This window comes from Podarcis liolepis (genome assembly GCF_965112155.1).
Source record: "Podarcis liolepis genome assembly, chromosome: 12".
NCBI lineage: Eukaryota > Metazoa > Chordata > Lepidosauria > Squamata > Lacertidae > Podarcis > Podarcis liolepis.
This window is the reverse complement of record NC_139563.1, coordinates 1,152,125-1,166,753: the sequence shown is the minus strand read 5'-3', so window position 1 is coordinate 1,166,753 and position 14,629 is coordinate 1,152,125. Positions and strand designations below refer to the sequence as shown.

General features: G+C 47.6%; 1 protein-coding gene across 1 annotated transcript; it reads left to right on the top strand.

The window, feature by feature from the left end:
• The first annotated feature begins 5,142 nt into the window (after nt 1–5,142).
• Nucleotides 5,143–14,629, top strand: LOC310689295 (uncharacterized protein). Its single transcript, XM_083466826.1, has 6 exons — nt 5,143–5,240; nt 8,208–8,715; nt 8,916–8,997; nt 9,272–9,351; nt 10,012–10,138; nt 11,200–14,629. The coding sequence occupies exons 1-6, from the start codon at nt 5,194–5,196 to the stop codon at nt 12,699–12,701; spliced, it is 2,346 nt and encodes a 781-aa protein (XP_083322952.1). The 5' UTR covers nt 5,143–5,193; the 3' UTR covers nt 12,702–14,629.

The window sequence follows — 14,629 nt, the reverse complement described above, 5'->3', positions numbered from 1 at the left end:
TTAAGAATAAGGTGCAGGATTGGTTACATTACTTTCAAGTAAGAGAGGCCTATAATTTGGACAGTAAAAATGGCTTCCAGGTGGAAAAATCAAAGTTGGAAACAGAACTGTTAGAACCCAATGCTAAGATATTGTCGAGAATGTATGATTTGCTGTTGAAATGGAATACTGAGGATGAAACTGTTAAATCGGCTATGATAAAATGGGCACAAGACATTGGTCATAATATTATGTTTGCTGACTGGGAACGGTTGTGGACCACCGGTATGAAATTTACGGCATGTAATGCCTTAAGAGAAAATATTATGAAAATGATTTACAGGTGGTACATGACACCAGTCAAGCTTGCAAAGATTTATCATCTGCCTGACAATAAGTGTTGGAAATGTAAAGAAACTGAAGGAACATTCTTTCACCTTTGGTGGACGTGCCCAAGGATTAAGGCGTTCTGGGAAATGATCTATAATGAACTGAAAAAGGTATTTAAGTATACTTTTCTGAATAAACCAGAGGCCTTTCTCCTGGGCATAGTCGGCCAATTGGTGTCAAAGAAGGACAGAACCTTTTTCATGTATGCAACAGCAGCAGCAAGAATACTTATTGCAAAGCATTGGAAGACGCAAGATCTACCCACCTTGGAAGAATGGCAGATGCAAGTAATAGACTATATGGAACTGGCAGAAATGACTGGCAGAATCTGAGATCAAGGAGAGGAGCAGGTGGAAGAGGACTAGAAGAAGTTTAAAGTCTATCTACAAAAATACTGTAAAATTTATGAATGCTGAGGGCTCTGAAAATGAAATGAAGGGGTTTCTAGCGATTAAGATAAATAGACTATAAAGGGAGGGATAAAGGTTTAAAATGAATAATCAATGATCTTGCTGAATTAATTTTTAAAATAGAATACAAGAAGGGAAGGCGGGTGGAAGTAAAGAGAATAAGGTTTTGAAAGTTATCAGTATGAAAGAGTGTTCTTTTTATGTTAAATTTCTTTTGTATTTTTCTTTTTTCTGCTTTTTTGTTTGGATTTTTGATGTTTGTTGTCTGTTTTCGTGATTTTTGTTGATTTCTGTTGGTTGTTAACTTTTTGGAAACCCTAATAAAATATTATTATAAAAAAAAAAGATATGGAACATATTGTCTAATAAAAATAAAGTTGATCTATACTCGCATGCCAAACTTGCGCTGTGGGGAAACCCTATATAAAAAATTGCTTAAAAGATGATACTGTGGAAGAATTTAATGGAAACAGGTATATTGACTCTGGACCAAGTGATAGAAACTAGAAAGCCAGGGAATACTTTTTACACCTACCTACTAACAATAATGGGACGCGGGTGGCGCTGTGGGTAAAAGCCTCAGCGCCTAGGGCTTGCCGATCGAAAGGTCAGCGGTTTGAATCCCCGCAGCGGGGTGCGCTCCCGTTGTTCGGTCCCAGCGCCTGCCAACCTAGCAGTTCAAAAGAACCCCCGGGTGCAAGTAGATAAATAGGGACCGCTTACTATCGGGAAGGTAAACGGCGTTCCGTGTGTGGCTCTGGCTCGCCAGAGCAGCGATGTCACGCTAGCCACGTGACCCGGAAGTGTCTCCGGACGGCGCTGGCCCCTGGCCTCTTGAGTGAGATGGGCGCACAACCCTAGAGTCAAGACTGGCCCGTACGGGCATGGGTACCTTTACCTACCTTTTACTAACAATAAAGGGACGTGAGTGGCGCTGTGGGTTAAACCACAGAGCCTAGGACTTGCCGATCAGAAGGTCGGCTGTTTGAATCCCCGCAACAGGGTGAGCTCCCGTTGCTCGGTCCCTGCTCCTGCCCACCTAGCAGTTCAAAAGCATGTCAAAGTGAAAGTAGATAAATTGGTACTGCTCTGGCGGGAAGGTAAATGGCGTTTCCAGGCTTAGTCATGCTGGCCACATGACCCGGAAGCTGTACGCCGGCTCCCTTGGCCAATGCAGCAAGATGAGTGCCGCAACCCCAGAGTTGGCCACGAATGGACCTAATGGTCAGGGGTCCCTTTACCTTTACCTTTTTAATACAAAATGTAGTAGGCTAAAGATGTTTATATTAGTATTATGATGATAATATCGTATTTATGGGTTAGGATATACATATAATTCCTCCCCCCTTTTTAAGAAAACTACAACATACAAGTTGTGTCAGGGGTGGCCTGGAATTACCAATGGATGTGGCTCACTATTCGCTAACCTTAGGCTCCGCCCCTTGAATGCTCCACCTCGACACTTAAAACCTGTGCCTCCTCTGAAGGGTTTTGTTCCTGGGGGGCACTAAGAGGCAAAGGGGTGGCAGTGTAAACTCCCAGACTTTGAAAAGCTGATACCACTTGATCAGGTTCATTGGTTTTGTCATGAGTTAATTAAACTACGTATATTTAATTGGATTTTGAATAAATGCAACCGTTGCTGTTTAGAATTTTATTGTTTTTATCTTTCTTCGTGGGTTGTGCAAACGGCTATTCTGAATAATGCTTTTATCTGGTAGGAGGCACTGGGGTGTTGGGGGGCAGCGGCCCTAAAGTGTTTGGGAACCGCTATCTAGGACCTGAGGGATATGGGTGGCACTGTGGGTTAAACCACAGAGCCTTGGACTTGCTGATCAGAAGATCAGTGGTTCGAATCCCCACAACGGGGTGAGCTCCTGTTGTTCAGTCCCTGCTCCTGCCAACTTAGCAGTTCGAAAGCACGTCAAAGTGCAAGTAGATAAATAGGTACCGCTCCAGCGGGAAGATAAACGGCATTTCCGTGCACTGTTCTGGTTCGCCAGAAGCAGCTTAGTCATGCTGGCCACATGACCCAGAAGCTGTATTCCGGCTCCCTCGGCCAATAAAGCGAGATGAGCGCCACAACCCCGTAGTCGGCTACGACTGGACCTAATGGTCAGGGGTCCCTTTACGTAGGACCTGGGACTTCCGACCCTCAGGACATCTCCCCAGAGTCTCAACCCTCTGAGGCATCTGTAGACCAGTGGATTACAGTGGCAGAGGTGTCTTCCTGGGCGTCCAGGATCAGGCCCCCAGGAGACTGGAAGGAAGGAAGGAAGGGGGTGGGACTGGCACGCTGCCTTGAAGGGGTGGGACTCCCCCTACACCCACCCCCTACACCCACCCCCTTCCACCCCCCACCCTTCAACTCGCCAGGCCCGCAGCCTTGCGGGGAAGGGCGAGCCGTGAACGTGGCTCAGCTGCACGTGGGATCTGGTTCCTTCTTGTCTGCAAGCTTTTTCTGGCCAAGGGGGAGACCAGCTCAGATCCCCCAAAACACAGCATCTGGGGGGGGGCAGCAATGTGCGGGGCTCCTCCTGCGCTCCGGCTCTGGAGGAAGAAAACGCAGAGAGAGGGGGGTGGGGATGAGCTGGGGCGCTCGGCTCGCCAAGGGTTAAGAGGAACTGAGCCGAATTCCTAGAGAGGAGAGAATGGTGTTGGGGGGGGGCAGGTCACTTCCTGCAAGCGGGGCGTGGATGTTTTGTGTGTCTCCTTTGCAAGCTTCGCTGCCTGGGGGGCTCCTGCTGCAATCTGGTGAGTCTCCTCTCTCTCTCCTCCCTTTGGGCTGCAGGCGAGGGTGCAGGGGGGGGCGCGTTCAGATCATGCGTGCCCCCCAGGGTCCTGCGCCCTCTCCTTGCTCTCTGCAAAGCCGGGGGGCGGGTGGTTTTGCAGGAGGGCTGCAACCCTGTTCTTCCTTTACAGCAAACTGGCGGCTAACAGATTGAGGTTGAATCCTGACAAGACAGAAGTACTGTTTCTGGGGGACGGGGGCGGGCGGGTGTGGGGGATTCCCTGGTCCTGAATGGGGCAACTCTGCCCCTGAAGCACCAGGTGTGCAGCCTGGGAGTCATTTTGAACTCACAGCTGACCATGGAGGCGCAGGTCAATTCTGTGTCCAGGGCAGCTGTCTACCAGCTCCATTGGTACGCAGGATGAGACCCTATCTGCCTGCGGACTGTCTCGCCAGAGTGGTGCATGCTCTGGTTATCTCCCGCTTGGACTACTGCAATGCGCTCTACGTGGGGCTACCTTTGAAGGTGACTCGGAAACTGCAATTAATCCAGAATGCGGCAGCTAGACTGGTGACTGGGGGCGGCTGCCGGGACCATATAACACCGGTCTTGAAAGACCTACATTGGCTCCCAGTACGTTTCTAAGCACAATTCCAAGTGTTGGTGCTGACCTTCAAAGCCCTAAATGGCCTCGGTCCAGTATATCTGAAGGAGCGTCTCCACCCCCATCGTTCAGCCCGGACACTGAGGTCCAGCACCGAGGGCCTTCTGGTGGTTCCCTCCCTGCAAGAAGGCAAGTTACAGGGAACCAGGCAGAGGGCCTTCTCGGTGGTGGCGCCCACCCTGTGGAACGCCCTTCCAGCGGATGTCAAAGAGAACAACAACTACCAGACTTTTAGAAGACATCTGAAGGCAGCCCTCTTTAGGGAAGCTTTTAATGTTTGATGTATTTTAACATTTTGTGGGAAGCCGCCCAGAGTGGCTGGGGAAACCCAGCCAGATAGGCGGGGTACAATTAGATGATGATGATGATGATTATTATTATAATTGTTATCATTTTTATTATAGCAAAGGCTGCTCACCGCTTTGTGGGGAAGCCATGGCTTTCATCCCCCCAGACTTGAGTTTGCTGCAATAGCCGATGAGTCTCCTGGGGGGTCCAGAGCCCAGTCTCGTCCTGTTGAGTTTCAGTCCGTCAGGCTGGAGGATGCGGACTGAGTGCTGGGATCCGTCTGAGCCCCTCTGGGAGGATGAGAAGGAGCAGGGGGGGGGGGCTGGCTGGGCCAGGGAGGGGTCAGTGCCTCCCTGCTGGAGTGGGGGCTCCCTTCCTGCTGGGAGGAGGCGGGGTAAATCCTGAATGTGTCCTTTTTTTGAAAATGCATCTCTGGGTTATTTGTGGGGCTGCGGAATTCGTTCATTCCCCCCCCAATATAGTCTTGCCCCCCACAAGGTCTGAGGGACGGTGGACCGGCCCCCTGCTGAAAAAGGTTGTTGACCCCTGTTTAGGCTTTATCTCTCCCCCCCCCCCATGTGTGACGGATTCACCCCGCCAACTGCTCCTCATTAAATATAGCAGACCCACCTCATTACACCCCCCGGCCTCTTCTCCCCCCCATGCTCCTTCTCCCCACCTCGTCTGGTTCCACAGCCGCGACTTCTCCTCCGCCACCAAGAAAAGCTGGATGAGGCGGTCTTGCCAGAATCCCTCCGCCATCTGTGAGACAGAAAGGTGAATGAGAAGCCAGAGGTAGAGCTGTGCATGGCGAGCGAGAGATGGGCCACAGAAAAAGCCTCACGTGCCGAGGGCATTTGGACATTGGCAGCCATTTCTTAAGGGACGTGGGTGGCGCTGTGGGTTAAAGCCTCAGCGCCTAGGACTTGCCGATCGAAAGGTTGGCGGTTTGAATCCCTGCGGCGGGGTGTGCTCCCGTCATTCAGTCCCAGCGCCTGTCAACCTAGCAGTTCGAAAGCACCCTTAAGTGCAAGTAGATAAATAGGTACCGCTTTATAGCGGGAAGGTAAACGGCGTTTCCGTGTGCTGCGCTGGCTCGCCAGATGCAGCTTGTCACGCTGGCCACGTGACCCGGAAGTGTCTCCGGACAGCGCTGGCTCCCGGCCTATAGAGTGAGATGAGCGCACAACCCTAGAGTCTGGCAAGACTGGCCCGTACGGGCAGGGGTACCTTTACCTTAGCCATTTCTTATTTTAGTTATGTGAAAATTGATGAACCCTGCTTTGGGCTCTTGGATCCCACCAGTGACCATCAACTAATAAAGGACTAACTGCCCCCCATTAAATACAGTGGTGCCTCGCAAGACGAAAAGAATCCATTCCGCGATTCTCTTCGTCTTGCGGTTTTTTCGTCTTGCGAAGCAAGCCCATTAGCGGATTAGCGGGCTTAGCGGATCAGCTGATAAGCGGCTTAGCGGATCAGCTGTTAAGCGGCTTAGTGATCAGCTGTTAAGTGGCTTAGCGGATCAGCTGATAAGCGGCTTAGCGGATCAGCTGATAAGCGGCTTAGCGATCAGCTGATAAGCGGCTTAGCGGCTTGGGGAAAAGGGAGGGGAAAGGAAAGAAACCCAGCAGGAACTCGCAAGACATTTTCGTCTTGCGAAGCAAGCCCATAGGAAATTCATTTTGCGAAGCACCTGCAAAACGGAAAACCCTTTCGTCTAGCGGGTTTTCCGTCTTGCGAGGCATTCGTCTTGCGGGGCACCACTGTATAGCAAACCCACCTCATGATATGCAAATTACACAAATTTTTGCAATTTCCCACAGGCTCCCTTGTGAGAGGGGAAACTTAGTGATTTAGAGACTTAGGCAGGAGCTGAATGGACAAGAACAGTCTTATTTACAAAAGAAGAGGTCCATGAAACAAATTTGGGGTCAGGAGGTGCATTCTTCCAAATAAAAGTTGGCTTATTACGTAAACTAAATAGAAAGATCTCACTGTAGTACATGCACAGCTTTTCTTAAACTTCAGTTGCTAAAAGCTCTCTTGTTGCACTTCAGTTAAATGTTCAGGTTTCTACCACAGGAGGTAAAAGAATTAACTCGGTTTCTGTTCATTTACTTAGTTATGACCAGGGCTACACTTAAATACTTTTAATGCAGCGCAGCTTCCTTCTCAGCCTAATACTTTGGTTCCTGAGCGAGGGGCATTTTTCGTTCGTCCGCCTCTCTCTTAGCCATCCCACTCCTGAGGGATTTCCCACAGACCCAGGGGATCCTCGCAGGCCTTGTTCTTGGTTTGGGGGTCTCCTTTTCCTAGCAGATCTCTCCCCTCCTGACTGGAAGGAGACCCTGCTTTAGTCCATCTTCCCACAGCTTCTCCCTCTCCTGCCTCAGACTCGGACCTCCAGATTAAATCCTGTCTCCATATTCTCCCCAGACCCTCCACTGGGTCGTCTTTGTATGTAAGCTGCTGCGAGGCTCCTTCTCCTCTTGGATCAGAGCCAGTTCTCCCTCAGACAGCGCTAATAATAATAATAATAATAATAATAATAATAATAATAATAAATAATATCCCTACCTCCCCTCTTAGATCAAAGCCAGTTTTCCCTCAGACAGAACCTCTTTGAATAATAATAATAATAATTGCTATTGTTATAAAATAATAATAATCCCCCTCTCCCCTCTCTGACCAGGCCCTGCCCAACTCTCTCCCTCAGAAAGGGCTCCTCGGATTTTCCCTCCAAAAGGGCTGGCAGCCAATCAGAGAGAGAGAGGCTCCCGCCCTCTGCTGGAGCCTCGGAGGCACTGCAGCCCCCCACTCTGCTCTGGCTCGGAGGGAAAATACCTCCTGGGTTGAAGGAAAAGGAGAAAGCTAGGAAGAAGAAAGGAGACAGATAAACTGACCGAGGCTTCTCTTGTCATTTGTATTTCACAATTAGTTTACGAGAATATCTGCAACATATGGTTCATTATTAGAGGTCAGCGCCTGAGATTGAGGCAAATGCTCAAAACTGCAGATTCCAAACACCCCCCCCCCCCCCCGTTTCTGGAAGGTCTGTGTGTTAACTTGAGGTTTTCCCCCATGCTTGAGGCTTTATGTTGTTGTTGTTGTTGTTGTTGTTGTTGTTGTTGTTGTTGTTGTTGTTATTTGTTGGTATTTTTACTACTATTACCACTGTTCCATAGCAGATTGCAAGCATTTTAAAATGGTTTAGATGCTGGCTTCTCCTTTTCCTTTTTTGAAAAAGAAAGTTCAGAGTCTGGGCTGTGTTGCAGTCCAGCCCTTGTTCCTAATAAGATTCTGGGAACTTTTTTCTTTTCCTGGCTGTGTATCAAATTCATAACAAAACAATGTATTTGCTTTGTAGAAGTTGCAAACGCCTCTGCAAATTCTCTATGTTTCCTGCAAATTTTGCATGGTAATTTCCCTTCTAGAAGGCCTAGATCAGACACCCCCAAATTTGGCCCTCCAGATGTTTTGGGACTACAGTTCCCACCATCCCTGACCACTGGTCCTGCTAGCTAGGGATGATGGGTATTGTAGTCCCAAAACATCTGGAGGGGATGTCTGGCCTAGATGTTGGCTTCTCCTTTTCCGTTTTGGAAAAAGAAAGTTCAGAGTCTGGGCTATGTTTCAGTCCAGCCCTGGTTCCTAGCAAGATTCACCCACACTTTCTCAGGAAACCTTTTTATTCTCTTGACCGTGTATCTGTTTCATAACAGAATAATATTTGCTTTGTAGGATTTGCAAACGCCTCTACTTAGGACAGACGGAACTGGGCAGAAGAACAAGGGATTCCTTCCGATCTCTTGGAAGCTTCCTGAGAGCCCAGATGGGTGAGCAAGACTCAGCTGGCCCTGAAGCAGGAAGAGGCCATGTCATCCAAACTGGGAGCAGTGGGGGATTCTGGGAAAGCTCCATGCAGAAGGTCCTGGGTGAGGAGGACACCTTCAGCTCAGATGCGCAGAGAAAAAAGTTCAGGCAGTTCTGCTACCAGGAGGCCAAAGGACCTCGAGAGGTTTGCAGCCAATTATACCACCTTGACCATCAGTGGCTGAAGCCAGAAAGGCACACAAAAGCTGAGATGCTGGATCTTGTGATCTTGGAGCAGTTCCTGGCTGTCCTTCCACTTGAGATGGAGAGTTGGGTGCGGGAATGTGGAGCGGAGACCAGTTCCCAGGCGGTGGCCCTGGCTGAAGGTTTCCTCCTGAGTCAGGCAGAGGAGAGGAAGCAGGCAGAGAGAAAGCAGGTGAGAGAGACTTTCCTCTGGGTATTCCCAAGGCGCTCTGAACATGAGAGAGAGTATCCCAAAATTCTCTCTTAATCCCCCAATCTTATTTGGAAAGCCTCCAAGGAATGAGATCGGATACCCCTAAAGTTTTTGCCTCTCCCAGTCCTTTTCTAATGTTTCTCTCCATTCTCTGCTTGCAATCCCTTCTGCCCTTTCAGGGAAAGATTATCTTTGCAGAAATGGGCCTGGATTCCTCTGAGGCAGAGAAGACTCCATTGGAGACCAAAGAGAGACCACTGGGTAAGGAGGAAGGAGGGTTTTCCCCCATTTGGTCACACATTCTGTAGATTTTGCCACTAATCTGTGGGTTCCCCCCCCCCCAACATTTTGGGGAGGACACTAGGGGCCAAGAGCCCAAAGTGGGGACATGTATTTTTACCTAGCTAAGATACAAGTCAAAATGCACTCAGTAGGTGAGACTTTTTTACAGGCCCACCTGTAGTTAGAGATGCACTGCTTCACCTCTAAGAGGAGCATGTGAAAATGGCCTGCCACTTACCTTTGTCTCTCGCAGGTGACAGAATGATGCTGGCAAGAGATGCTTATCCATCTTTGCGTGAAGGCAGAGATGCAGCAGCCGTGGAACCAGATCAGGTAGGGAGAATGAAGGATTGTGGGGCAAAGAGGCTGTGAGATGAGGCAGCCAGGCTTCTGTTGCTCTTGGCCTCTTTGAAAACTGCCTTTAACCATGGCTGTAAAGGCCATTCCAAGAGGCTTTTGTGCTGAGAATGATGAACAACCACCTCACCTTAACTAGCCTCCTGAATGTTGCTAGTATTAATTATCAGCGGCTTCAGTTTCATTTTTAAGTTTATCATTTAATGCTAAAATAGGCTTCTAAGCAGTTGGCAAATCATAAAATAACAGTGGCCAGGAATCAGCTCACCAGCCCCACCAGTTCCACTAAATGGCTTTTCCTTCTCCTTCCCCTCCCTGTGACATTGTGAAGGTTTCCCCCTCCAGAACAGTAGACAGGGAGAGCAAAGAGGGAAACTGGAATGTTTGAGCAGACAGAATGATCTGAAGAACACCATTTGGAGTTCCACCCATTCCCCCAAATATGAATACCAGTAATTAAAATACACAATAAAACAGTTTTGTTAAAAAGTTTAAATATGCATCCATAATTAAAATGTACAGTAAAACAATTACATTAAAACAAAACAGCAATGAACAGGCAGAAAACAACAGAGCAATGTGTAGTAGATAATCTGTATGTTGTCTAAGAAGGGGACCTTTCCCTTTTTATTTTAGGGTCTGGTGGGCTTTGAAGATGTAGCTGTTCATTTCACAGACGAGGAATGGGCGTTGCTGGATCCTGACCAGAGAGCTCTGCATAAGGAAGTCATGGAGGAGAATTGTGGGATTATGGACTCTCTCGGTAAGGCTCCCTGTTGGGTCATGATACCTGTTTTGAAATTCAATGGGTATCTCTGTGTCACTAACCTGCAATGTTTTGATGGAGCTAAACAATAACACCACCAAGAGCATCTGGGATTCCGATACCCCCACAGTGAACCGTGAATAGAGTTATCCTCCAGTTTTGCCTTTTTAAACCTAGCTGGTCTGAACTGCCTAGTCCTTTAGAAATTCAGGCTTCAGATATCTTATGTAAGTTGAAGTAGCTTCTGTCAGGTTTTTCTGTTTCTGCTTCTGTTAGTGTTTGGTTGAGCAAAGTGATGTCTAACATTTTATATGGTGCAAACTCCATTATTAGGCCAAAAAAGAGCCAGGCTTTTCAAATCTGTCTCATGGACTGGCTGGATGCAGAGCAATGGTGGGAGGAAGCAGCAGGGGGAGTCTGTGGAAGAGAGAAGTCCAGAAGCAGAAGCTGAGGAAGAGAGTTATGCTGGTGAAGAAGCCAGGGTGTCTCCCCCTCCTGCTGTGACAAGCTCCTCTCCCCCCTCATCTTCCTAAACCAGAAGAGGTATGAAGGGGGAGGAGCAGAGACAATTCCACCGGCGGAGTCTCAGATCGCTTGGGAAGGATCCAGGAGAGGAGGGGGCTTAGTCCGTTGTGGGAAGGCAGGGACCTTCAGTTCCCATAACTGTCTGATAGGGGCAAGGTCAGTTTCTGTCAGTTTCTGGTTGACCAAAGAGATGACTGACATTGGAATCATAGAATCTTAGACTCTTAGAAGCCTAGGGGCAAGACCTACTGGAAAGTGTTGCTGTGTTTGTAAAGCCTGACACTACTGAGCAGGCTGCTTCTTCTCTTAAAGAGTTAACTTCACTTACTCCATGTGATTTATTGCTAACGCGTTCCTGACACCCAGGTTCCCATAAATATGTTCATTAATGCCTGTCAGCAAAAGCAGTGAAGCCTGTTGTAAGGCCTTACTTTTAATTCACTTCCCGTGTCCCAAGCATTAATTAGCAAAGATCAATAACTGAGCGCTGCGTTTCTCCCTGAGGCTGTGATCCGTTTCTTTCTTTGTTGCAGATGCTGATGAATCAGAGATTAAGAACCAGGGAGACCATGACCATGTCTACACCATGGAGAAGCCATGTAAATATTCTGAGTGCAGAGAGAACTTCAGTCAAAGCTCCCATTCCACTTCCCTCCGAAGAAATCCATTGGGGAAGAAATCCTATCAGTGCTTGGAATGTGAAAAGAGCTTTAGTCATAGGGCTAATCTCACAGCCCATCAAAGAATCCACACAGGGGAGAAACCATATCAGTGCTTGGAATGTGGTAAGAACTTCGCTTGGAAGGAAAGTCTCACTTCTCATCAAAGAATTCATACAAGGGAAAAACCCTATCAATGCATGGAATGTGGAAAGAGCTTCACCTGGAAGGAAACTCTAACTTCACATCAAAGAATTCATACAGGGGAGAAACCATATCAGTGCTTGGAATGTGGAAAGAGCTTCAGTCGTAACTCCCAACTCATTTCCCATCAAAGAACACACAGTGGAGAGAAACCGTATCACTGCCTGGAATGTGGGAAGAGCTTTAGTCAGTGTGCTATTCTTAGGGTGCATCAAAGAATTCATACGGGAGAGAAGCCATTTCAGTGTTTGGAATGTGGAAAGAGCTTCACCCAGAAGTTAAATCTCAGTTTCCATCAAAGAATTCATACAGGGGAGAAACCATTTCAGTGCTTGGAATGTGGAAAGACCTTCAGTCGGAACTCCCATCTCAATTCCCATAAAAGAACTCATAGCGAAGAGAAACCATATCAGTGCATGGAATGTGGAAAGAGCTTCACCTGGAAAGAAAGTCTCACATCCCATGAAAGAATTCATACAAGGGAGAAACCATATAAGTGCTTGGAATGTAGAAAGAGCTTCACCCAGAAGGAAAGTCTTGCAGCCCATCAAAGAATTCATACAATTGAGAATCCATATCAGTGCACTGAATGTGGAAAGAGCTTCAGTCAGAGTTCCAACCTCATGTCCCATCAAAGAATTCATACAGGGGAGAAACCTTATCAGTGCTTGGAATGTGGAAAGACCTTCAGTCGGAACTCCCATCTCAATTCCCATAAAAGAACTCATAGCGAAGAGAAATCATATCAGTGCATGGAATGTGGAAAGAGCTTCACCCAGAAGGAAAGTCTCGCTTCCCATGAAAGAATTCATACAGGGGAGAAACCATATAAGTGCACTGAATGTGGAAAGAGCTTCAGTCAGAGTTGCAACCTCATGTCCCATGAAAGAATTCATACAGGGGAGAAGCCTTATCAGTGCTTGGAATGTGGAAAGAACTTCAGTCAGAACACCCATCTCGCAGCTCATCAAAGAATTCATACAGGTGAAAAACCATATCAGTGCTTGGAATGTGGAAAGAGCTTCAATCAGAGGTCCAATCTCATGACGCATGAAAGAATTCATACAGGGGAGAAACCATATCACTGCTTGCAATGTGGGAAGAGCTTCAGTCAGCGAGTCAATCTCACTTCACATCAAAGAATGCATACCAGGACAATCATAGAATCATAGAAACGTAGAATTCTGTAGTTGGAAGGGGCTCCAAGGGCCATCTATCCCAACCTCCCGCAATGCTGTAATTTAAACTGACAGATAGCCATCCAACCTCCGCTTAAAAACCTGCAAAGAAGGAGAATCCACCGTCTTCCAAGGAGTCGGTTCCACTGTCAAACACCTCCTACTCTCAGAAGGTTCTACCTGACGTTTACTCAGAACCTCATTTTTTTGTAACTTGAAGCCATTGATTAGGGCCCTACCCTCCAGAGCAGGAGAATATGAGCTTGCCCCACCTTCAATGTTTCAATATTTCAAGATTTCAGCCGTTTCAATATTTCAAGATAGCTATCAGACTTTCTCTCAATCTCCTCTTTTCCAGGCTTAACATATTGAATCCAGCTATTCCTCATAAGACTTTGTTTTTCTGAGCCTTGATCATCATGGTCACCCTCCTCTGCACATGCTACAGCTTGTCAATATTCTTCTTAACTTGTGGTGCCCAAAACTGGACATAGAATTCTAGATGGAGTCTGACCAAGTTAGATTCGAGCATGACTTCCTTCTATCCAGGCACTATACTTCTGTTGATGCAGCCCAGAATAGCATTTTCTTTTCTTTTTTGTTTGCTGGTGCTGCATCTCACTGCTGAATAAGGGAAGTGAGAGTGGAAGAATAAAAAGCCTTGGAGTGGCACATGGGTATTCTATCCATGGGAAACACCACTGCACCAGCTGGAGGACTTCTCTAGCACCCAGATCCCCAGTTCTCAGGAAGGGGATCAGCAACATGGAGAAGGACCACGGAGTGGTCAAGACCACAGCTAGAGACCCTGCCGTGGAAGCAGAACATACAAGTTGTCTCAGCAGTTACCAACGGATCTGGCTCGCTATTTGGTGACTTGAGGTCCCACCCCCTGAATGCCACACCTGGGCAGGTCAAGGGCCAGTGACTCCTCATTGCTTTTCCCCTATCACTTTCCACTTTAGCTATGTCACACATCCATCGCTTTATACAAGTTATATAATAAGTTTAAAGTCTGAAGTTAATTCGTTAAAAGTTATGAAAATCTAATGAAATTTTTAGGGAAGAAAGAAAGAAAGAAAGAAAGAAAGAAAGAAAGAAAAGAAAGAAAGGTGTCTGATCATGGCTCTTTCAGACCTTGCCTACTGTGCAGAGCTAACATTTACATTCATTGCTCCACCTACTTTTATCTCTGGTCCTGCCCATCACTCACATGTGGCCCCTGGAAGGTTCCTCAGAAGGGAATGTGGCTCTTGGGCTGAGAAAGGAATGGAAGAGAAAAGGCTAGGCAGGTTGGCTAGCTGTCTGGCCGTTAACCCCCTACTGCCAATGAAGACTGAATCAGAATGCTGGTCCATGCAGCCCAATGGAGTCCGCTATGGCAGGAAGCAGCTCTCCAGGGTCTTGGGCAAAGAGAGGTCTACCCCAGCTCTTCACTGGAGGCGCAGGGGTACCTACCATTGGGAGAAGCAGAAAGCGAGCTTGCTCCATCTTCCATGCAACAACCCTTTAAGGTGAGTCTCATATCACCTCTCAGCTTTCTCTTCTCCAGGCCAAACCTCCTCAGCTCCTTCAACTGTTCCTCACAAGGGTCTGAACTGGCAGTGACTTGCCAGAAATGAGAGCACAACATAAGAACCTAGAGGGAGCCTGCTGGATCAGGCCAGTGGCCCATGTAGACCAGCATCATGTCCTCGCAGTGTCCAGCCAGATGTCCATAATGGGAAACCCGCAAGCGGAACACAAGCCCACCCTTCCCTCCTGTGGTTTCCAGCAATGGTATTCAGAAGCATCATTGCCACTGACTGTTTGATGCCAGGAAAGTCGTCCTTCACACAGCACAGAGTTAAACCATGGAACTGTCTTGCCCAGGAAACCCATCCAGATGGGCAGGGTATAAATAATAAATTTTATTTATATTA

Bases quoted from the DNA above. Each gene is read 5' to 3' on its own strand.
- LOC310689295 (XM_083466826.1), top strand. From the start codon at position 5,194: ATGAGGCGGTCTTGCCAGAATCCCTCCGCCATCTGTGAGACAGAAAG. The intron at 5,241-8,207 runs GTGAATGAGAAG...TTTGCTTTGTAG, and splicing joins GCCATCTGTGAGACAGAAAG to GATTTGCAAACGCCTCTACT. The intron at 9,352-10,011 runs GTAGGGAGAATG...TTTTTATTTTAG, and splicing joins CAGCCGTGGAACCAGATCAG to GGTCTGGTGGGCTTTGAAGA.